Below are 23,620 nucleotides of genomic sequence, written 5' to 3'. Positions count from 1 at the left end.
TTGGATTAACAGATCCACACTGCTGTTCGTTGAACACCAGAGACATGCTTTAGAGTAGCGATCCCCAGCCTTATTGACACCCAGGACCAGTTTCCTGAAGACAATTTTCTGTGGATGGGGAAGGAGGGGGAGAGGGACAGGTGGTGGTTTGGGGATGATTCAAGTGCATTACTGTTTATTGTGCACTGTATTTCTATTATTATTACATCAGCTCTACCTTAGATTATCAAGCATTAGATCCTGGAGGTTGGGGACCCCTGCTGTGCTTAGCATGTTATTGTTCAGTTGTTCAGTCATGTCCAGCTCTTTGCGACCTCATGGACTGCAGCATGCCAGGCTTCCCTGTCCTTCACCATCTCCCAGGGTTTGCTTGAACTCATGTCCTTTGAGTCGGTGATGCTGTCTAACCATCCCATCCTCTGCCACCCCTTTCTCCTTTTGCCTTCAGCCTTTCCCAGCATCAGGGCCTTTTCCAATGAGTCGGCTCTTCTCATAAGGTAGCCAAGGTATTGGAGCTTCAGCTTCAACATCAGTCCTTCCAGTGAATATTCAGGGTTGATTTCCTTTAGGATTGACTGGTTTAGTCTCCTTGCTGTTGAAGGGACTCTCAAGAGTCTTCTCTAGCACCACAATTCAAAAGCATCAATTCTTTGGCATTCAGCCTTCTCTGTGGTCCAACTCTCACGTCTGTATGTGACTACTGAGAAAACCATTGCTTTAACAATACAGACCTTCCTTTGTTGGCAAAGAGATGTCTGTACTTTTTAATACACTCTCTAGTTTTATTGTAGCTTCCCTTCCATGGAGCAAGCATCTTTTAATTTCATGGCTGCAGTCACTGTCCACAGTGATTTTGGAGCCCAGGAAAATAAAATCTGCCACTGTTTCCATTTTTCCCCACCTATTTGCCAAGAAGTGATAGGACCAGATACCGTGATCTTACTAGTTTTTTGAATGTTGAGTTTTAAGCTCTGAGTTGTTGTACACATGAAAGGTTTCTAGGCAGGAGGTGGGCAAGGCAAGGAGTTATTAGTAAAAGAAAAGAAAATATGGTTTCTGTGTGGTATGTTTTATTCCTTTCTCCTTATTCTGTTGTGTGTTTGTTACAGGCTTTTGGTTTGTGGTTGCCATGAATGTCATATATATTTTTTTTAATTGGAGGATAATTGCTTTACAATGTAATGTTGGTTTCTGCTATACAATAGCATGAATCAGCCTTAAGTATAAAAAATACGGAAAGCTTCCTGAATTTGCATGTTACTCCTGCACAGGGGCCATTCTAATCTTCTCTGTATCATTCCAGTTTTAGTATTTGTGCTGCTGAAGTGAGCACTGTATATTTCAACCTGTGTATATATGCATCTATTTTAAGTTGATGGTCACTTAAGTTTTCAGTAAGTTTGAGCACATTCTAAAAGCACTCCATTTTTACTCCCCCACCCCATTTTATTTTTGATGCCCTGTTTCACATTTTTTATTTTGGTGAGTTGCTTAACTGCTTATTGCAGATGTAGATGATTTTACTACTCTTGTCTTTGAACCTTCCTACTAGCTTCACAGGTGGTTGATCCACTACCTTTACCACTACCACTACCTGTTTGCCTTTACCAGTGAGTTTTTTCTTTCATAATTTTTTTATTTCTAGTTATGTCCTTTTCCACTTATAAAAGTCCCTTGAACCTTTCTTGTAAGAATGGTTTAGTGGTGATGAACTCCTACAGCTTTGCTTTTCTGTAAAATTCTTCTCCCTTCTTCAAGTCTGAATGAGAACCTTGTGGGTAGAGTCTTCTTCAGTTCAGTTCAGTTCAGTTCAGTCGCTCAGTCGTGTCCGACTCTCCGCGACCCCATGAATCACAGCACGCCAGGCCTCCTTATCCATCACCAACTCCCGGAGTACACTCAAACTCATGTCCACAGAGTCGGTGATGCCATCCAGCCATCTCATTCTCTGTCATCCCCTTCTCCTCCCGCCCCCAACCTTTCCCAGCATCAGAGTCTTTTCCAGTGAGTCAACTCGTCGCATGAGGTGGCCAAAGTATTGCAGTTTCAGCTTTAGCATCAGTCCATCCAACGAACATCCAGGATTGATCTCCTCTAGAATGGACTGGTTGGATCTCCTTGCAGTATAAGGGACTCTCAAGAGTCTTCTCCAGCACCACAGTTCAAAAGCATCGATTCTTCGGCGATCAGCCTTCTTCACAGTCCAGCTCTCACATCCATACATGACCACGGGAAAAACCATTGCCTTGACTAGACGGACCTTGGTTGTTCTATGTTTTTCCTTTCAGCATTCTGAGTATGTCTTGCCAAAGCCTCTGGGTTGCAGAGTTTCGCTGAAAAGTCGACTGATAGTCTTATGTGGTTTCCCTTGTATGTAACTAGTTACTTTTCTCTTTCTGATTTTAAGATTCTCTCTTTATCTTAAACTTTGCCATTTTATTGCAGTGTGTATTGAGGAGATCTCTTTGATTTCATCCTGATGCCCACAGTGTTTCCTGGACTTCAAGATCTGTCTTCTTTCCCAGGTCAGGAAAGTTCTCAGCCATTATTTCTTTAGATAGGGTTTCTGTCTTTTCTCCTTCTGCAACCCAATACTGTGAACATCAGCACGCTTGGTGTTGTCCCAGAGGCCCCTTAAACTGTCCTCCTGTCTTTCGTTTCTTTTTTCTTTTCCTGTTGGATGATTTCCACTACCGTGTTCTCCAGATGGCTGATCCATTCCACATTCTCTAATCTGAACTGTTGGGTCCCTCTAGTGACATTTTCATTTCTGTTATTCTTTAGTTCTGTTTGGTTCTTTTTACATTTTCTGTGCCTTTGAGGATGTTCCCACTTCTCCCAAGTTCAGTGAGCATATTCTTGACCAGTAGTTTGAACTCTGTCTGATAAGTTGCTGATCTCTGCTTCATTGAGTTCTTTTTCTGAGTTTTTTTCTTGTTCTTTTATGGCTTTGACCAGGTGATGTCATGTCTGAGGTGCCCTGTGGTTCTGGAGATACGGCACCTGTAGGCAGCACACATCTGTCTGCAGTGCCTCAGAAAATGGTTTACTTTGTGCAGTAAAGTGAACAGAGCACTGGTGATGACTGGCCTCAGACAGCCAGCAAATTCCCACATGCTGAGCTGCTCATAGAGGCTAATACTCCATTGTGCTACCTGACAAACCATTTTGGTTTTGTTGTGACTTGAAATCACAAGCTTCGTGCCCATCATACCTGGTAGGAGAGAGGTCCTAGGGGGCAGTTCAGGGTGCATTTCAAGACCAGCCAGATGCTCGCCATGGGGTTATTTACCTTGAGTTTGTCCAAAATGTGTACATTTGAAAGAGTGCTTTTCAGTCTTACTTTGATTTTCACAACCACCTCCTGTGATAGAAAGGGCAGAGGGTAGACTTACTTACTGATTATGTCACTGTGGACCAGTTAGACCTGTGCCTCCTCCCTGTAGCTGACACATTAGCCCCAGTGCCCGCACCCCATGTCTGCTCCAGGCTGCATGTAGCCACTGTCCCTCCGCTGCCCCCTCCCAGGCTTCACATGTGTTCCCTGTCCATGAGTTCAGGTTAGATCCAGGGGCATGTGAAAATTGGGGGCTGGTCTTCATCTCTTAGATCTTGGCCACTGTGGACTCAGTTCTTTCATGTGGGAAGGAGAGGCAGAGGCCGAGTAGACGTGATTTTTAGTTTAAGCCTCCACTACCGTCCTCTCTTACCATCCACTGGAGCCACATGTAAGCACACCCCTCACCTTCCATCAGTTCCAGCATCCTGTCCAGTTTGCCAGGGGACATCCAAGCCCAACACTTTCTTCTACCACCTCACCGAGTTCCTGGCCTTCTGCCCTGCTGTCCCATGTGACCAGGAGTCCCAAGGCCACACAGTCTGGTCATGCCCCTTCTTGGTCCCATCCTCCCTCCTTGTGGCCAGACCTCCTGGTCTCTGGTGTGCCCCTAGGACAGCATGGCTGAGGCCTGCCCTGACCACCCCATGCTCACATGACTCACTGTGATGCCCTTTCAGCATTTGCTTCCTTCTCACAGGCTGGCAGATTCACTGGTGTATTATTGCTTATTCTCTGTCTCTGGCTGATGGTTGGTGTTTAGTATATATTTTGTTAATAGATGAAGAAAAGAAAAATGGAAGATATGTAAAGTGAGGCATAAAAGTCATTTGCTGTACACTTACAATGAACCTTTGTAATTCACCAGCAGCAAAGGCTGTGACGAGTTCAGCCCTTTCCCGCATGTCTGTGTATCGGATGTGTACTCTCACCTAAGCAGAAAGATGTAGGTTTGCATTTTACCTGAGTGAAGTCGTGTGGGTTTTTGTTTGTTTGCTTTAATTTCACTTGACTGACTAGGTGCAGCTAACTGCATAAAGTTATAGTATCATGATCTGATGCCCTGAGAAAGCAGCATCAGCAGAAAGGCCATGTCCCTACTGCCCACGCCCCCATGAGTTTGGTCCTGAGAAGGGCCGAGACAGGGGAGAGCGAGAAGGCATGGATACAGGTAGGGTGTGGGGCAGCAGCCTGGGGCTCTGGGGTGATGCTCTAATGCCAGGGCAGACCTGCATGTGCTGCATTTGAGCTGTGAGTGCTGGCTGTGCAGGGAGGGCATTGCTCTGTGACAGTGTCACACTCAGACAGCGTGGCGGTGAAGTGGGCAACAAGGTTTCTGTCTCAGGGGTCAATGTAGAAGGAAAACACATGCTAAACTCTTATTTAGAACCTATTTCATTCACCATCCTTGTTTCTTACATGTTCATATTTAAGTTCATTTTCAAGCAGACTTGTGAAAACACTCATATTTTTTTGGAACATCTTCCTCTACAGGCTGTGTGACCAGTGACTAGAGGTCAGATTCCTGTTCTGTATCCACGCATGTGGCTGTGTCTACAGAATGGTCTTGCTTTTGGAATATGACTCTGTCTTTTTGTGCTTTGTGCTTATTTTTTTTTTCCCAAAACTTGAAATACACTTTGCACACATAAGAAGTGAGAGGGAAAGTTATTAAGTAAAACCAGCTTTGATCCATTCTGTTCACTCAAGTTTTGAATGGGGGCCCAGGAGGCCTAGTCATTGCTCCTGTGGATTTGGGAGTGAGGACAAACTGGACACTTTCTCAAATATTATAAAGTCAGCACGGGAAGCATTGCAGCACTCACACTTTGGCTACTACTTATAAGATGATGATTAAAAGAAAAAGTAAAAAAGCGAAAAACAAGTGATTGGCTGCCTCGTCAGTCTGTTTTTGTCGCTGAGTCCTTCATTCTCACTTGAAGGGCTGGGAGCTGGTTTTTTCCTTTGTGCTGTTGTCGGAGCATTTGTGTCCTGTCTGAATAACCTTCCCAGGACAGCTTGTTTTGCCCTGTGGTGAAGAAGAGATTGAACTTGCAGTAAAGAGCTGGGAGCAGATGATTGACCGCTTGGCTTTTGTCCATTTAAGTAGAAAATGGCACTGGGTGGTTGGCCTGTGATCCTCAGTGAAGAAAAATTGCCGATGCACCTCCACTGCTCAGACTTTCAGAGCCTTGGCCCTTTCTGAACACGTATCGCTCTGTGATGGTCTTCTGTTAAAATGTTTGTAAATCTGCAAGCCAGCTTGTTACAGGGAAGCTGCTTGGGCAGCCAGTGGATCTGGGTGTGGAAGCCAGGAGGGCTGGCCTTCTGAGGCTGCTCTGAGTTGGTCCTGCCAGAGTGGACACCAGGATTGGTGGCTTGGCGCCCGTGGTCATGGCCAAGTATGTTGATGTCCTTGTTCTTGAAGGCAGCAGCAGGCCTCTCACCTACGTGAAAGGGAGTGTCCTGGAAGGTTTGGGTGCGAGGAGGTCACAGTCACCTCCGGATCCTGCTTGGAAAGGAGTGGGAAGTACCTGTGCACTGGAGAGCTGGCAGCAGGGCCCTGACCAATATCTGGGCCAGCAGTGTGCATCCAGATAAATGTTTAGTATTTTTTTCTCTGAAGGCTAGTTGTAGAATAAAAAATACTGGAGTAGTAAGGATCCATGATCTGTAAACTCAATAGGAGAATTACAAAACCAGGACAAGCTGGATACCAATAGGTTGTTTTCTGCACTGGGTTTCTCCTTGGTTGCATTTGATTGTGTCTCCATCTCTAAAATATAGATGATAGAGCCCCTTGTTTAACAGCTACATTGTGATAATGTTGATTGAACTAAAAAAACTTTTTGTGGCCCTTTTAACTACAAGGTATTCTTTCAGTACCTTGACACTTTGGCAATTTAAAAAAAGGTGTGTATATATATATATATGTCCACTTCAGCCCATAGGCTGTGTTAACTGTTTTTCAGTCTGGATCACTAGTTGGTTTGCCTCTGTCAGAAATCGACAAATGGAACTGTCCTAACCATGTAGCCCCCAGGTGATACTGAAATTTGACAATTTCTGACAGAGGCAAACCAACTAGTGATCCAGACTGAAAAACAGTTAACGCAGCCTATGGGGTTGAAGTGGGGGGTTTTCAAGAATATTTTTGACTGCCAAAAAAAGTCAGAGTTTGGAGATCCATAATCTTATATTTAAAAAATAAGAAATAAAAATACATTGTTCGTCATTTTATCCAAAAATTTAGACAAAAATTTAAAACTTCTCTAACAAAATAGTTTGGAGATGATAATCATCAAAATTAAAATGACTTAATGAGGTAGCAGTGAAGAGCAGAGTACCATGTTATCTCATTGTCCTGATCATGTGTGTTTGAGTTGATTTTACTGTGTTTGGTGTTACACTGAATTGAGCACAGAAGTTTGCTTTGATGGAGACTGAGGTGCACAGAGGGAGATGCTGGGAAGTAGCCTCCCTAACCCCAGACTTGCAGGCTATCTCTCTGCTGGTTCTGGATGATTGCTCTCTGACAGGGAAAGGTAACCAGGACAAATGAAGAACACATCTTGTAAACAATGTGTATGGTGTGATCCATTTTTTGGCTGAGAGAAAATTAAGTCTCTATAAGTAATAGATTTAGCAGAAAAAAAAATCTGTTAACTACATACTTACTGAATAGGTGAGGATGTGATATAGGGAGAAACGTTCCTTGGTATGTTACTCAGCTCTTAAAATGGGTTTTTAATGTATTGCTATCATCAGAAAAAAGGGACAAAACTACATTAAAATAACTCCTAATTTGGGGAGTACTATGTTTCAACCTTGTGTCTTTGTTGTCCCAGCTAGCCGAGGGCTTGGAGGATGGCAGTGGCACTAAGAAGATGTAGTTACCTTATTGAGTCCCAGCAGCGGAAGTCCTTGGAACTGTTGTTGCATGTCAGCCGTTGTTGACCCCACTTACTTGGCATCGCTGCATGTTTGAGCCTGGCTGGCTATTTGCAGAGTGTTGATGTGTTCAGTGCATGTGTGGGAGTTCTTTCTTTAGGCCTTATAGAAGCGTGATCAGCTCAAGGCTGATCATGTCGAGTGTGTTAGAGGCTAAAAATGGCACCACAAATAACAGTGGGTACAGCTTGCCCACTGAAGGCCATCTCCATCAGCTCCTTCCTTGTGGGGCCTCTTCTTTGGCTTCAGATGGGCTTTTCCCTTTTTCTACCATGGCGGTGTTGGCCATTCCTAGCTGTGTGCTTTCCTAGAGTGTGAAGACAGCTCTGTGTGGTCCTGAGATTGCCAGGATGATTCCTCCTCCTGTAATTTGTGTTCTGTGTGAGATGCATAAGCACACTGTTCATCTTGGAATTGAACTTGGAAGCTGACAAATGGGTCAGTGGCAACTTCGGCCATTATTTAGTTTTCTTGTTTTGATTATTAAAGTAGATATTTTGAAATTCCTAAGAATCTTGCTTATTGGGATTGGTTTTTCTCCCCTCACCTAGTTTATCTCCTTGGACTTTTTATTTCCTGCTGCTGCTGCTGCTGCTAAGTCGCTTCAGTCGTGTCCGACTCTGTGCGACCCCATAGACGGCAGCCCACCAGGCTCCGCCGTCCCTGGGATTCTCCAGGCAAGAACACTGGAGTGGGTTGCCATTTCCTTCTCCATTTTATTTCCTAGGAGGGTGTTAATGGAGAAAAAGATCACCTGACTTGGTTAATAATCCTGGAAATACAAATTGAAACAACAATGAGAATTGCATTTTACTCACCATATTGGAAAGTTATAAGGTTGGTGATCAGTGTCAGCACAGGTGTGTCGAAACGGGAAAGGCTGAGGGCAGCTTAGCACTGAGGTGGAAGACATGGGTTCTGAAGCCAGTCTGGGCATGCTGCCTGGCCAGCCCCACCACCGTCGCCCTGGCGGTGCATGTCCTGTCTGTGAGTGAGGAGCAGTCATGCCGGTCTCATGGGCTTGTGTGAAGAAGACATTAGTTAACATATGTAAAATGCTTAGAACAGTATTCTGAGCCCACAGTGCAATGGACTGTGAGTGAAAACATAGTAATATTCATTCACTCATGGTGGAATTGCAAAATGACACAGTCTTTTGAGAAGGTGTGTGCGTGCATGCTTAGTCGTGTCCAACTCTTTGCAGCCCCAGGGACTGTAGCCCACCAGGCTCCTCTGTCCATGGAATTGTCCAGGCAAGAATATTGGAGTAGGTTGCCATTTCCTTCTCCATTTTGAGAAGGTATTTAGGCTTTATTCCTTTTCTAGGTATGTATCTTACAGAAATATTTCCAAATGCATACAAATTAAATGAAAGAAATACGTGTTCATATTGTTGAACACCATGTAATAATTAAAGCAGGTCAGTTCATTGGTGTGTCCAGGACACATCCTGTATATGTTAACATGCACACACCCATGTGGGAAGTTCTGTGAGGTGTTTGGTGAGAACATCATGTTGCAGAAGAATGTGCACATGGGGTTCTGCTTCTCTTTGGTGTAAACACATTTGTGTGTGCACATATTTTATAGGCAATAGGGCCAAAAAGGCTGAAACTTCCCTTACCGTGGGTAGTGGCTGTCAGAGGAGGGAGTGGGACTGGAGGTGAGCAGAGTCTTAGCCTTCTGCCATGTGTTCTCATGCAGAGTTTGCCGTGTCCATCCTAAGGGTGTGCTCATGTTATGCATGAGTTCAGTTCAGTTCAGTTGCTCAGTCGTGTCCAACTCTTTGCAACCCCATGAATCACAGCACACCAGGCCTTCCTGTCCATCACCAACTCCAGGAGTTCACTCAGACTCATGTCCATTGAGTCGGTGATGCCATCCAGCCATCTCATTCTCTGTCGTCCCCGTCTCCTCCCACCCCCAATCCCTCCTAGCATCAGACTTTTTTCCAGTGAGTCAACTCGTCGCATGAGGTGGCCAAAGTATTGCAGTTTCAGCTTTAGCATCAGTCCTTCCAATGAACACCCAGGATTGATCTCCTTTAGAATGGACTGGTTGGATCTCCTTGCAGTCCAAGGGACTCTCAAGAGTCTTCTCCAGCACCACAGTTCAAAAGCATAAATTCTTTGGCGATCAGCTTTCTTCACAGCCCAACTCTCACATCCATACATGACCACGGGAAAAACCATAGCCTTGACTAGACGGACCTTTGTTGGCAAAGTAATGTCTCTGCTTTTTAATATGCTATCTAGGTTGGTCATAACTTACGCATACCACTGTTTTAAAATTTCGTGAAAGAACTTACAGTGAACTAAAAATTGCCTAGTCTCCTAGGCCAGAGGCAGGGAAGGTGTTGGGAAAGGAGATAAGATGGTTGGGCAGGGCCTCCTCTGTGGGTCTAAATCCCCACAAGCCCTTCCACTCACACAGGCAACTAAGTTAATATTTCTGAGCCTTGGTTTTCTATTTTGTGAAATGGGATAGTAGCAATGCCTCTGCAGGTTCACGGTCATGAGTAAGTTGGTGTGTAAAGGGCTCAGGACTATCTGGCACATGAAACACTCAGTTGAGCACAGCTCCCATTCCCTCCATGGCACAGCGGATCCTGCGGAAAGGTTGCGGGGGACACAACCAGGATCGCAGGTATGTGAGCAAGTGAACGGCAAGGCCAGGTACTGTGCCTGGGAGTTAAGGTGCTTCTGTGCTGCCTTCTTGCATGTATTTTGCAAAGCTACCAAGAATGTCTCACTTGCAGGGACTCTGTTAAATATAATGTATGGCATAGATTACAGTAATGCAAATTTAGTGCTGTTGGTTTACATTTAGGTGAGTGAACTCAGTCTTCCCATAACTAGCATTTTACAAACATAATTGAAAATTTCCTGTAATAAATGCAGTTCATGATTTTAATATATTTAAATGCCGGATGTTGGAAAGTGGATCTCGTAACTAAGACAGACTGTATACACTGCTGGGTCATGAAAGAACTTCTCCCTCCTGGCTTCTTGTTCACAACATATCAGTGCTTAAATCTTCCCATACTTGGGATATGTCTTGGCTGGTTCAGCATTTTGCTTTCATGTGGATTTTTAAAATAAAAACAGGTGTACCTATAAATTTTATTAAGAATGTTCATTTGCTTGGGCTTTTGTAGTAGTTCACAGCTCTGGGGTCTTAGTGTCTAAGGTTAAATTGTTGGCAGGGTTAGCTCTGTCTGGAGCTCTGCGGGGAATCTGTTCTTGGCATCTCTCCAGCTTCTGGTGGTGCCAGCAACCCTGGCTTTTAGACCTATAACCCTTTACTAACTACTTATTTCTGCAAAGACCCTGTTTCCCAATAAAGTCACATTCTGGGTACAGGGGCTTAGCACAGGAACATGTCTTCTGGAAGGAACACAGTTTGGCCCACAGCAGGTGCTCAGGCTGATGATTCTGACTCTCAACATGGGGTCTTGACTGAGGATGAGGGTGAGGGAGTCCTGACCCCCTAGGGTTTCTGCGAGGCTCCTCTTTCATTTTACAATTTTATTGGGGCCTTTGGAAAAGATATAGCCAGGAGATCAATATCAGTTCCACTGTTTGGGGCTCATTTCCAGGTGGTTTCATGTGGGTCTTATTATTTGGGTAACTTTGCTTTTATATTCTTCAGTGGTACTCTTCTTGATTGTTACAGATGGAATAGTTTGATTTTCAGACTCTTTATTTTTTTTTAATTGAAATGTTATTGATATACATGCTTCTTTTTAAAATATACCAATAACTTGATTCAAATACCCATTATTGGAAATTTTAGCTTTTCTTTCCCCATTTATGATTTTAGTTTCATTATAAACCTCCATGAAATACTTTAAAGCCATATGGCAGACTGCTATCTATAGTTTGTATTTTAGGTCCTAAAACACCTTAGGCGTTTGTATTGGGTTGGCCAAAAAGATCATTTGGCTTTTTCCAGCAATCTTGTAGAAAAAATATTTGGAAAATTAGAGAAACAAATGTGATGTTTACCTAAATTATACTCTCTAACTTTGCTCACATTGAAGAATCTTTCGTTTTCAGGGATAAAATCCATGATCCTGTAAATGTTTTGTTTATTCACTGATCTAGTCGGCAGACATTTTTTACTGGACATGACTCCAGGGGTGGGGGTTCAGCAGTGACCAGAGGAAAGCCCCTGCCCTCATAGAGGAGGCCTGGGTGGATGGTTAGAAGGTACCTGTTGTGGAGGAGGGCATGGAGGTGGTGTTAGTGGGGTGACAAGCCACCCTGGGGGACAGTGAAGGAGAGGGCCATGAGGCATCCTGCCGGAGGTGAGGAGGAGGCCTGAGCCCCAGGGAAGTGGGTGGGCGTGGAGGGCGAGCACCACCAGATGCTGAGTGGAAGCAGTGAGGACACGCGTGGAGGTGAGCTGGGGTGGCGACAGCAGACCCTGGGTGTGGAAAGCTGTACCTTCCCTAGCCGTCAAGCACTTGATAGCTGGTCTCTCATCCAAATAATTACCAGTTCTTACAACTGAGAGTGCGCACACTCAGCATACGTCTGACCTGGAGGCAACACTCACAGTCTGGCATTTCTGCTCACTGCTGTCATTCTCCTTCCTGGAGACTTCAATTTCCCTTCTTAGCCATTTTCAAACATAGAAGATCCGACCTTGCAGGGAGAAGGAGTAATTTGGAGGAGTTGGTTGGTGTCTAGTGGACTCATGTAAGGGGAAGGCAGTGAGACAAGGGAGCCCTGTGGGATCTTCATGCTTCTCACGAGTCTAGCAGTTTTTAGGAGCAGACCTCAGTGTGTCCTGAGCAGAGAACACAGGGCGTGTGACAGCTGTGTCTGCCCTTAGGGCCCAAAGGGGCAGCCTTGGTGTACAGTTGGCATGTGTACATGCGTGTCTGTGTTCAGACAGCTGACGTGCTTCTAATCAGACGCAACCTGTCCTCATAGGCCCACCGACGACAGCAACCAGCCCCCAGGCCGTGGCGTCCTCTCCATGCATGGGCTGACCTACGGGGTCATCAGGGTGGACTCGGAGGAAAAGCTGTCTGTACTCACCGTGCAGGACGTCGGCCTCGTGATGCCTGGAGGTGAGGGTGGGTGTGGGTGCAGAGCCACAGACTAGAGAACTAGCACCCCCCAACGTTTCCTGCAGGGCCCGTCTTGATGGGGAGTCTGAGGTAAAGATGGAGCGTCCCATGGGACAGGGAGGCTTTCTATTAAGACAGGCTCAAGAGACTGGAGCAGGTGTCCTGTGCTCAATGGTTTCAGGGCTTAGACTGTGTCCTGGAGGCCGTGTGCACTGGCTGATGACACCCGCCGTGTGGTCTGCTCTCAGTGTCATCCTCATGTCTGCATGGTGTGTAAATCCCATTTACACCCTAAACTTACAGCAGTGCACAGCTATGGAATGTTGTTTTACTGCAACAAGAAAATCACAACTTGCTTCAGGGACTGTGAGGGCCTGTTCTCTTTCACTTGTGGTTTTGCTGCAGATGCTACTTCTGTTTGTGTTCTTTTTTGTATCCATTCATTTCTCCTCTCCAGCTCCCCCAACTCCCTCTCTAAAGTCACCTGTGCTTCCTGTTTTGCATTCAGCCATCATGTGTTCGGTGAAGCCTGATGGGGTTCCCCAGCTGTGCAGGACAGACGAAGTCGGGGAGCTCTGCGTGTGTGCAGTAGCCACAGGCATGTCCTACTACGGCCTCTCGGGTATGACCAAGAACACCTTCGAGGTAGGTGGCAGGTGAGCCCCATCAGACAGCTTTTGCCAGGTGTGTGGAATAGATGTGAAAGGAGATGGTGATTTCTCAGTAGAATATGTTCATGGTAATTAAAACGGTTGTACTTTTCTCCTGCCATTTTTTATAGCTTTTAATAAATTTGGCTTAGCAGCCTCGTTTTCACCTCATAACCAGAGCTGAGAAAGAGCAAGTACAGTTTCTCTAGAGGCGACCTTTTTCTCATTGCCATTCTTGCCCTAGAAAGAACAGCAGCTGATGGGTGGGGGCTGGGGAGCACGCAGCCCTGCTGAGGGAGGGAGCAGCAGCCTCCTCGGGGACTGTCCGCCTCAGCCAAGCATTCGCACTGCACGGCTGCCTCCTCCACACAAGCATATGTCCGTGCTGTGTGAACATGGTGCGGCATGCAGTTAGCGCACACACGTGCACACTGCCTGGTAGACCCAACATTCTCAGAATTCTTAACCATTTCACCAAGTGTGCTGACCTTAGGAGAAGCACACTTTGACCAAGTTGTATGTTAGTAAATATGAGTTGATTGGGGATGAATTTTTTAAAGGCTATAAATAGAACTTTGGATGTGAACACATGTGATGTGGCTTGTACAGGCAGATCTGTTGAGTCTGGATTCAGGTTTCTAAGTGCCCTTGAAACTGAGCCAGACACAGTCTAAATAAAACCTATCCTCTTTTCTGTGTGGCTTATGTGTTAGGTGGGAGGAAACTAGGGGTCGAGTTTGAACTCGTGGTGGGGCTGCTCCCTCTGTATTTTTTAGAGTGTTTCCAGTAAGGAAGACAGCAGTGTAATGAACAGGAATCATTTTACTACTGACAGATGTTATTTAAAGTGCGCCTTGCTTCTCCACTTAACCATTTTTACACTGTGGTTTTCTAAGTAGTAGAATGAATTAGTGTTTGTTAGACTGTGGCAGGCCTCTTCAGAGGGCCCTGCGTGTGGGCTGGGGACAAGCTGTGAGAGTGGGAACGGGGGATGTGTCCGCAGGCTGGCGCTCACGGCAGCTGTGCAAACCTGGGCTTCTCCCACCAGGGACAGGTGAAGAGACCCAGCGGAGGGAAGCAGGAGCAGTGGGTTCCACAGAGGAGGGCGGAGGTCGGGCCCCAGCAGGCACTCAAGAGTTCCTTGTCCCCAGGTGTTCCCGGTGACGAGCTCAGGGGCCCCAGTCAGTGAGTACCCCTTCGTGAGGACGGGCTTGCTCGGCTTCGTTGGCCCTGGAGGGCTTGTGTTCGTGGTGGGCAAGATGGACGGGCTTATGGTGGTCAGCGGGCGCAGACACAACGCCGACGACATCGTGGCCACAGCACTGGCTGTGGAGCCCATGAAGTTCGTCTACAGGGGAAGGTGGGTGTGCTCTGTGGTTGGTATGGTTCTCTACAGGCTACACTTTTTATATAAAGCTGCAGAAAATTGCTTAAACTAATGGGACTCTGTGTCCTCCTCTGTACATTGAAGCCCCTGAACTCTGTGACTTCTGAGATTCTGTGCAGTTCTTAATGTCCAATTTTATGAAAATTTTCTGAGCCCGATAAATGTATTTTCAGTAGATTCTCCAAGTTAAATAATAATATCCATTTGAAAAGCATATTTTTAATTAGTAAACTACACAAAGAAAAGAACCAAGCATTTATCTTGCTGCAGTTCGTTCACCCAAAGGTAACAAATGAGCCGTAAACTGCCTGGAAGCTGCCTCATGTGGGTTCCTTCTGGGTGGTGTCCCTGACCCCTGCTTGGCACACAGCCAATGCTAGATCACTGACCCTAGCTCTTGAGGTTTTGCTGATTTGGAGGAAGTCCGCTGCTCTAGGTTTCGCCCTGCGTAGCTGAGCTGGCAGGAGCAGGAAGACACAGAGCTTTGGGTTGGGTGTAGCCCAGCCACCTTTGTGCAGAGGACCCCCTAAAGGGTCAGTCTGTGCTTCCCCTGAGAGAATCTGGGCTAGCAGAAAACCATTAGCTCCCCAATGGTAAAGTTCTCCTCATTGGGAGAATATTGCTTCGCAGGTACAAACTCAAGATGCAAACTGCACGGCCCAGTAAATTTCAGCAGTTTTGATACCTGCGCAACTCCTTTCTGTCCCGAGGCTTGAGGCCCATTGCCCAAGCTGCGGCAGGCTGCTTCCACAAGAAGTGTGGCAGTCGTCCTCCACCTGCCCCCTGGCTTTGTCAGACTTCTCCCCCTGTGCTTTTGTGGGTGAGCGCCTGGGAGTTGAAAGCTGCAGTTTTCCTTTCCCAGATAGTGGCTGGTGCTGAGAACCCCTGAGCTCTGCGGTCATAGTAGCTGTGAAGCCCTTCATGGCAGGGCTAGTCCTTCTGTGAGCATCTCCAGCGTGTGCTCACCACCACGTCCTGTCTGTATCCACAGAATAGCCGTGTTTTCAGTGACTGTCCTGCACGACGAAAGGATTGTGATTGTGGCTGAGCAGAGGCCAGACTCCACGGAAGAGGACAGCTTCCAGTGGATGAGCAGGGTGCTGCAGGTAGCTCGCGCCTGCCCCGAGCCCCCTCCCTACTCACGTCATTTTCCCTGTGCCGTTGAGCACTCTGCTTATCCCTCCTTCTGACCAGAGACTCATCAGCCGCTGAACCTGGGCTCGCCTCCTGGATGGGGGGGGACGCTAAACAGACCCGGCGTAGGGGTCAGAGCTGTGCAGAGCTGCTCCCATTCGCTCGTGGAGCTCGCAGCAGGGGTTCTTGTTATGACCCTGAGAGCGTGCTTTTTCCCTCCCGGTGTCCGTTCTCCTGTGTGTGGTGTTCCACATTGCTCTGTGACCTGTGTGTCCTACTTGGGTTGGCGACCTGCCCTCCTGACCTCAGTGTCTCCATGATGGGAGCTTTGCGGGTGCTGCCCGTGGTTCTGCGGGTTGTGCTCTGCACAGTCTTGAGTATTTGCTCCTTGTCTGTTCACTGTACCTGCTTCACATGGTTCTTTCTCTTGTGGCTTTCCAGGCAATCGACAGTATACATCAAGTTGGGGTTTATTGTCTGGCCTTGGTTCCAGCAAACACCCTCCCCAAAACCCCACTCGGGGGCATCCATTTGTCAGAAACGAAGCAGCTCTTTCTGGAGGGCTCACTTCACCCCTGCAATGTCCTCATGTGTCCCCATACGTGCGTTACAAACCTGCCTAAGCCTCGGCAGAAGCAACCAGGTACGTCTGAAGGGCTGGAAGGGCCTGGGGTAGTCCTGGCTCTGGGCGAGGGCCACACCGACCCCGTTCTCAGCCTTCCTCTTCTCCAGTCTCTGGTCATACACTCTGGCAGGTCAGCCTCCTCCTGAACACTGTCTTGCTGCCACATGTGGGAAGAAGGTAGTAGAGTCCGGGCCCAGGAAATGAGAGGTGCTGGCAGTACCTGAGCCCAGCTGCCCTGGCAGGTGTCAGATCTCCTTGAGGACTCTGGCAAAGCACCTCTCTGGGTCACCACTCCTTCCTATTGACATTAGAATAAGGCATGCAAACCTGTTCCATAACTTACAGCCCTTGGAGCCTGTGAGGAGTTCTGCAGCTTCATTTGTGGTGTCATCATGATGCTGAACATTTGTCTGCTGCTTTGCAGTTTAGTGAAAGTGAAAGTCACTCAGTTGTGTCTGACTCTTTGCGACCCCATCAATTATACAGTCCATGGAATTCTCCAGGCCAGAATACTGGAGTGGATAGCCTTTCCCTTCTCCAAGGGATCTTCCCAACCCAGGGATTGAACCCAGGTCTCCTGCATTGCAGGCGGATTATTTACCAGCTGAGCCACAAGGGAAGCCCAAGAATACCAGAGTGGGTAGCCTATCCCTTCTCCAGTTTATCTTCCCATCCCAGAAATCAAACTGGGGTCTCCTGCATTGCAGGCGGATTCTTTACCAACTGAGCTATCAGGGAACATGTAATTATAAACCATCTAACTTGGTCCTCCTAGCAACGATTATGCTCTTAAGGTGGCACCCAGTTACCAGTGAAAAGGAATTTATTGCAAGAATGTGGTGCTAGTATAGTGATGGAAAGCCCCCCGCCCCCAGGCTTGACATGCAAACAGACCAGGGGGGTGGCGAGGCGAGCCCAAGGGGTGTTAGAACGACGAGTAGCAGGCCTAGCACAAGCCACTCAAGCCTCCACACATTACTGGTATTAACCTGTCTCAACCTCTTGGAGCCTTAAGGAGTGGGTGTTCTTGTCTCCATTTTACAAGGAAATGAGATCATGCCACAGAGGGGTTCAGGAACTAACCGAAGGCTGTAGGGCCAGAGTATTGGAGAGACAGACCCAGGCCTGATGCTCTTTGCTCCACTGATGAAGCATGGCGGCAGGGGCAGAGATCACGAACAGTCAGCTCTAGATGGTTGACGGGCCCTGGGTACAGCGCAGTGGCAGTAGACTTTGGAACCAGGCCACCTCCAGAAGCGAGCTTGATGCAGTGAGAGTGAGCAGTCTCTCCAGATTCAGGTGAGGACACTGGTGCTGCAGGAGGAACGGGGTCACCCACTGGCTGACCACCACGCTCTGCCATCAGAGTAGCCTGTGGAGCTGGGCTGGAACTCCCATGGTAGAGCTTATATCCTCCCTGAAAGAACACACAAGGCCTCAGCTCTCACTGCTTTCCGGGTACCTTCAGTTCAGTTCAGTTCAGTCACTCAGTCGTGTCCGACTCTTTGCGACCTCATGAATCACAGCACGCCAGGCCTCCCTGTCCATCACCAACTCCCGGAATTCACTTAAACTCATGTCCATAGAGTCAGTGATGCCATCCAGCCATCTCATTCTCTGTCGTCCCCGTCTCCTCCCGCCCCCAATCCCTCCCAGCATCAGAGTCTTTTCCAGTGAGTCAATTCGTCACATGAGGTGGCCAAAGTATTGGAGTTTCAGCTTAGGTTGGCATTTACCAGTAATCTTTCTCTAAAGTTTTCTAATAGTCTCAGATTCCTTATTAATGTTCTTCCTCTCTTTTTTCCTCTTACCTCTGTTTTGTTGTTTCGACCCCTGTTTGTGGTGTGGAGGGTAGAGTTATTTCCCAGTGAAGGACCCACTTCTTCACATCCTGTGGGCACTGGCTTTGGGTGGCCAGCCGAGAAAGACACAGGGCACAGCCCTTCATGAACATGAGAAAAGGATGGAAAAAAAGCCTGGCATGTTTGTACTGAATGGACAAGAGTTTCTGGGCTCCCCAGGGAGGCTTCACTCACTGAGCCTCCCTCTCCCTCCTCTAACCCAGTTCATTCCTGAACACCTTGACCTGGTGTCCTGGCCCCCAGTGGGCCCAGATGCTGGGACACAGTTGGTGACCAGAGTTTAAGACAGATGCTTAGGATGGAGGATCGCTGGTAAATGCATGACCACCACAGGGCTGCAGTATTCAGATGTCACCGGATGACTGGGAACTCTGGTCAGGGAAGTGTAACCCAGCAAGTGGGCTCTGAGAACTGGCTGGTCACCTGCCTCTCGGGGCACTGAGTAGTGCCAGGGCATCCACACCACTCTGAGGCAATGCAGAAAGCATTGCTTCATGTAATTGGCAGTTTTAAGGAAGGATTCTCTAATGATATCTGGTGTCTCATCTGTTCTTGTTAAATAATGATGGTTATGTGACTCTCTTTCGTCAAAAAGCTAGTTTTTTCCAGCAAATACTGAATGCCCTTCACCAGAGAACAGAGGCGGTAGCCTGGTAAGACGCTTAGGGGAGATGCTGAAAGCTTTATTTCTGTGCCTCCTCACTTGAGGTTTGCCCCTGTTTGTCTTTGTTTTCATGGTAGTGACTTACTTGAAACCCTGTTCTAATCAGGCTCTTCAAAGTCACATCTTTGAAAGGAAATCAGAGTAAGCTCCTTCCCGAAGTGGGAAGTCATGTTTTCAGGAACTTCACTTGCGTCCTGCCTCACGTGTCTCCCTCATGTGTGTGCTGCTGCTGCTTTGCAGAGATCGGCCCTGCCTCTGTGATGGTGGGGAACCTGGTGTCTGGGAAGAGGATCGCACAGGCCAGTGGCAGAGACTTGGGCCAGATAGAAGACAATGACCAGGCCCGGAAGGTGAGAGCTTGTCTGGTTCCTCTCCACTCCTGCCCAGATGCAGTGTCACAGGTGTCACCGACTCCCACGTGCCCTCTCTGCCAGCCCAGTGTTAGCATTGATGGCCTTCCTTCCTGCCTCCCTGCAAGACCCTTCTGTAATCTTGTAAGGAAAGCGTGTTTGCTGGGGTGCAGTGTTTTAGGACCCCTCACGTGGCACAGAAATGGGTGGGTGATGCATCCCATGACCAGCAGGCCTGAAGCCAGCATCTGCAGTCCCTATCCTGTCCTGGTGTTCCCTGCATACTTGTTCCTGGTTCTCCACCAGCCCTGATCGGACACTCACACTGCCTCACGGCCACCTTACAGTGAGGTTTCAGTCCTTGGATCATTGCAATTCAAGGAAGTGTCTTGAATTCAAAACCCAGATTTAAAAGCCAGACATTCTTAAAGTAGTGTTGGGAGTTGTAGGAGGAATATTTGGGCCCCACTCCACATAAGCATCAGACACACAGTTTTTCCCACACAGCTGCAAGTCACTGTTATAGCATTCAGCCGGAGAACTCCGGTGATTCACCAAAAGGTGGTCCCACTCTGTGTGGGCTCCAAGGAAATATGACAAAATCAACCATTTAAGATGCTGCCAGTTTGGTAACATGTAGTAACATGTTCATAGAAAGTGCTTGATGACCAAGTTCCACACCTTACACTGCATTTCTGTCATAAAATGGATTAAGGTGAACCTGTGGCGATTGCTGTGTCAGTGACATGAAACAGGGCCGTCCTTGTTACTGCAGACGTGTTAGTGGGTGCATGTGATCTGTGTGATCTCAGGGCTTTCGAGTGCCTTCAGAGGTGACCACTGTAAACACAGAATATTTAAGAGAGCCCATTTTTGAAACAGGGTAGATCTGAGTCTATCATTGCAGCCCCCAGAAATCATTGTTGCAACTTGTGGAAGCCCCAGGAGAAGGGATGTTTCTGTGTCGACTACTCTGTCTATAAGGGGAATGGCATCTTCCCATCGTTGGGCAGATTTCAGAGGACTTCCTTCATGGTGGCATGGCCCCAGCCCTCCAACTGCTGGGTCTGAATCAGGCACAGTGAATTCCGGTCACAGCCAGGAAAGCATTGTAAACGCCTGCTTATCCTGTTGATTATATTTGTCAGAGATTATCCTCTCCTGTCTTAAGGCACCCTCAGAGCACCCCGACAGACCCTACTGTTAGATGCTGAGGCCAGCCCAAATGCCCAGGATGGTCTGGACCTAACAGCTGTGCTCTGTTCCAGTTCCTGTTCCTCTCGGAGGTCCTGCAGTGGAGGGCACAGACCACCCCTGACCACGTGCTGTACACGCTGCTCAACTGTAGGGTGAGGCCCCACCCTGTACCCTGATGTTGCCTGTGTGGTCCATGAGATTTCATGCTGCTGTTTCATACTCTCCACTCAAACCTTTCTCCTTAGTCTTACCTGAATCCTTCTGTTTTTTTGTTGCTATTTTGATTGAGACCTTTCACCTAAGAAAGGTCACTTTTTCATATAAAGGTTTGAGAGTGTGTGTGTGTGTGTGTGTATGTGCTTAGTCACTCAGTTGTGTCTGACTCTCTGCAACGCTTTGGACTGTAGTCCACCAGGCTCCTCTCTCCATGGGATTGTTCAGGCAAGAATACTGAAGTGAGTTGCCATTTCCTCCTCCAGGGGATTTTCCCAACCCAGGGATCGAACCCACATCTCCTGTGTCTTCTGCATTGCAGGCAGATTGTTTACCTGCTGAGCCATCAGTCGTATATATACACACATACATTTATGTATGTATATATTAATATACTTATATATATACATACACACATATATATAGCATGTGTGTATATATACACGTATATTTGTGTATGTATATATTTTAGCAATATTTTTGCAGTATCTCCCCCTAAATGAGTGCAGAATGTCTACAGTAGAGAACAGTTGTGGATCTGTGAGGTATTTATGTTTCTTTTTATTATTTAACTACTTTTTTTTTGATAAGAAGTCATGTTTTCATTATAGGCTTTCATTCTTAGGAGTGAAAATAATTTTTATAATTAAGGTTCGTATTTACGTTTCTCATTAGAAAAGTAAATCATCAGATTGTGCTCCATAATAGTACTTAAGAGTAAGGCCTTAAATGCACAAGCAAATAGAACTAACAATGAGCAGTAAATGCAGAAGTCTTAAAATATACCTGTTTTTGTTTGCTCTGGAAATAAAGCCTGAACACTAGATTTAATTAGGTCTTCTTGACTAGTGTGGATGCTTGCAACTTTAAGACGTTATAGCCCTTCAGAGATGCAAAATATCACAATCTTTGTGCACAAAGGTGCCTCTTGTCACTTAGAGCTATCAGTTAAGGACATGAAAGGAAATGCCAACAATGTAAGTCCCTCCCTAAATCTCTAAGTTGGACATCCAGCTGCAGACCAGTTTTGCAGTGATTTAGTTTGTAGAAGTACCTCTGGTCCTCCTCTGACTCAGCTCATCTTGAACCCTGCGTGCTGAGCTGACCTCAGCAGTTCTTGTTCACTGTGTCTGTTTAGACCGACCCCAGCAAGAGCCTTAGAAAGCGCTCTCACTCCCCAGCTTTTATGAGAAACGCTTGCTATCCCTGCCTTTTGGTGCCTACGCTTGAACCCTCTTCCCAGGATTAACTCTCTTGGCTCAGGGCCCACTGGTACACATGGGGCATGAGCCTGGTGATGTGGTTACCAGGAGCCCTGTGTTTGATCTGAAGCCAGCCTGCCTGCTGAGTTCATCTTTCTCCCTTGGCTCTGCCTCAGACTGTAAACACAGATAAGACTTCTTTTCTGGCACTGGTGCCTCGTTGTGTCCCAGTTACTCTGTAATCATTGCTTCTGACTTTCTTTGCCCTCTGCCCTGGCATTTCTCCTGGAGACCATTGGTGACTCCCTTTCTTCTGCAGCATCTCTTGTGGTATCTGGTGGTTCCCAGCAGCACCTCCAGAGGGGCTGCTGGAGCCTTATCCAGCCTGGCCTCAGCTTCAGGAGGGACTCCTCTTAGGAGCCCCTTCCCTGAGCTCCCTGAAGGTGACCCCTCCAGAGCTCTGGGTGAGAGGAAGTTTCATGGATGTTGCAGACATAAGGATTCAGAAATGATTTGGTTGTATTGGTAGACTGTAGTCCTGTCAGCAGGAGGAAGCAGCTGGTCCAGCTACATGTTGCTTGGGGGCTGGCAGTGTGCCGGACAGGTCAACTGTGTCCCCGTTCCCAGATCTTGAGTTCACAGTCCTTTGCTATGGCCAGACACAAGGTCACTGGGGAAACGTGTTCACCAGAAATGAGTCATATTCTCGAAGGGGTGAGTTGTGGAGGTCCAGGCCATGTGTAAGCTTACTTCAGGTCAGCGTGGGGACAGCATGGCCCACGGTAGTAGCCTTCCTTCAGACAGAAAGCCTTCCTTCCTTCTGTCTCCCCGGCTTTCTGATGTGGCGGCAGCTACATCCACAGAGCTGGATGGGTCAGTAGGGAGTTGGTGTCCATGCTCATCCCCATCCTCCCTGAGCCCTGTGCGTACTCAGCACAGGTGTTCAATCTGAGCCGCAGGTCAGGAGCATCCTCTCCTTGGCGGTCACAGTGGAATTTCCACTCACCCAGCCCTCTAGCTCAGCACCATCCAGTAGAAATCAGCACAAGCCACATGCACAGTTTAATATTCTCTGAAAGCAAAATTTTGAAAAGGTGAGAAGAAACAGCTGCTGCTAAGTCACTTCAGTCGTATCCGACTCTGTGTGACCCCATAGACGGAAGCCCACCAGGCTCCCCCATCCCTGGGATTCTGCAGGCAAGAATACTGGAGTGGGTTGCCATTTCCTTCTCCAGTGTGTGAAAGTGAAAAGTGAAAGTGAAGTCACTCAGTCGTGTCCGACCCTTAGCGACCCCACAGACTGCAGCCTACCAGGCTCCTCCATCCATGGGATTTTCTAAGCAAGAGTACTGGAGTGGCTTGCCATTGCCTTCTCCAAAGAAACAGCTGAAATTCATTCTAATAATATGTTTTGCTCAATATCCCCAAACATTGTCCTTCCAGTGTGGGGCCTCAGGCCGCTTCCAGGCATCCTCCATTCTGGACGGCCCCTCAGTTGTTGCATGTCCCAGCTGGGTTGTGCCACCTGTTTACTGCCCACGGCACTCATTTGTATGCCCTCCTCCACGGCATCGTAGTCCATAGTGTCGAAGCTGTTGTGCTAGGCTTGTAGGCAGAAGTGAGGATTCGATTCACTGCAGATTGGGAAGGACTTCTGTTTTTGGAACTTATATACAATAAGAGCATTTGTTACTTTTTTAAGAGACACACCAGCCAACGCTTTTAACTTTTTTTACATTTTAAAAAGTGAATCACTTTTGGATTTTTCTTTATTCCTGTGTATGTTTTTACTTGTCTTTATTTAATTTAATGTAAAACTTCGCAGTGGTGCCATGTTTACAGTCACCTACACTGAAATCATCGTCTTCAGAGTAGCAACAGGGTGGTGGGTCACCCTGCATTGCCGTTTTGTCATGATACCAGCCAAGACCTCTTTCAGGGAAAGTCAGCCCTGATTTTCTGTGATGT

The 23,620-nt window shown here is 47.3% G+C and overlaps 1 protein-coding gene and 1 non-coding gene across 6 annotated transcripts in view; one reads left to right on the top strand and one right to left on the bottom strand.

Annotated features, from left to right (window-relative positions):
* The window catches only part of DIP2C (DIP2 acetate--CoA ligase C (putative)), a 311,707-nt gene that overhangs the window by 222,823 nt on the left and 65,264 nt on the right, over positions 1-23,620 (top strand). For all 5 annotated transcript variants that reach the window (XR_008686670.2, XM_055431717.2, XM_055431748.2 and 2 more), the window contains 7 exons: positions 12,229-12,368; positions 12,877-13,013; positions 14,170-14,378; positions 15,397-15,511; positions 15,981-16,182; positions 18,931-19,040; positions 20,309-20,389. Coding sequence is in view for 4 of the 5 variants with exons in the window: in XM_055431717.2 (XP_055287692.1) it covers positions 12,229-12,368; positions 12,877-13,013; positions 14,170-14,378; positions 15,397-15,511; positions 15,981-16,182; positions 18,931-19,040; positions 20,309-20,389 (994 nt within the window). In the remaining variant the exon portion in view is untranslated. The remainder of the gene's footprint in view (positions 1-12,228; positions 12,369-12,876; positions 13,014-14,169; positions 14,379-15,396; positions 15,512-15,980; positions 16,183-18,930; positions 19,041-20,308; positions 20,390-23,620) is intronic.
* LOC129535525 (U6 spliceosomal RNA) lies at positions 1,227-1,333 on the bottom strand. Its single transcript, XR_008681672.1, has one exon. It is a non-coding gene; the product is annotated as a U6 spliceosomal RNA (small nuclear RNA).

Source organism: Moschus berezovskii, chromosome 15 (genome assembly GCF_049115385.1).
Source record: "Moschus berezovskii isolate FMDL1 chromosome 15, NW_MosBer_1.0, whole genome shotgun sequence".
Classification (NCBI taxonomy): domain Eukaryota; kingdom Metazoa; phylum Chordata; class Mammalia; order Artiodactyla; family Moschidae; genus Moschus; species Moschus berezovskii.
This window is presented reverse-complemented; position numbering and strand designations above follow the sequence as displayed.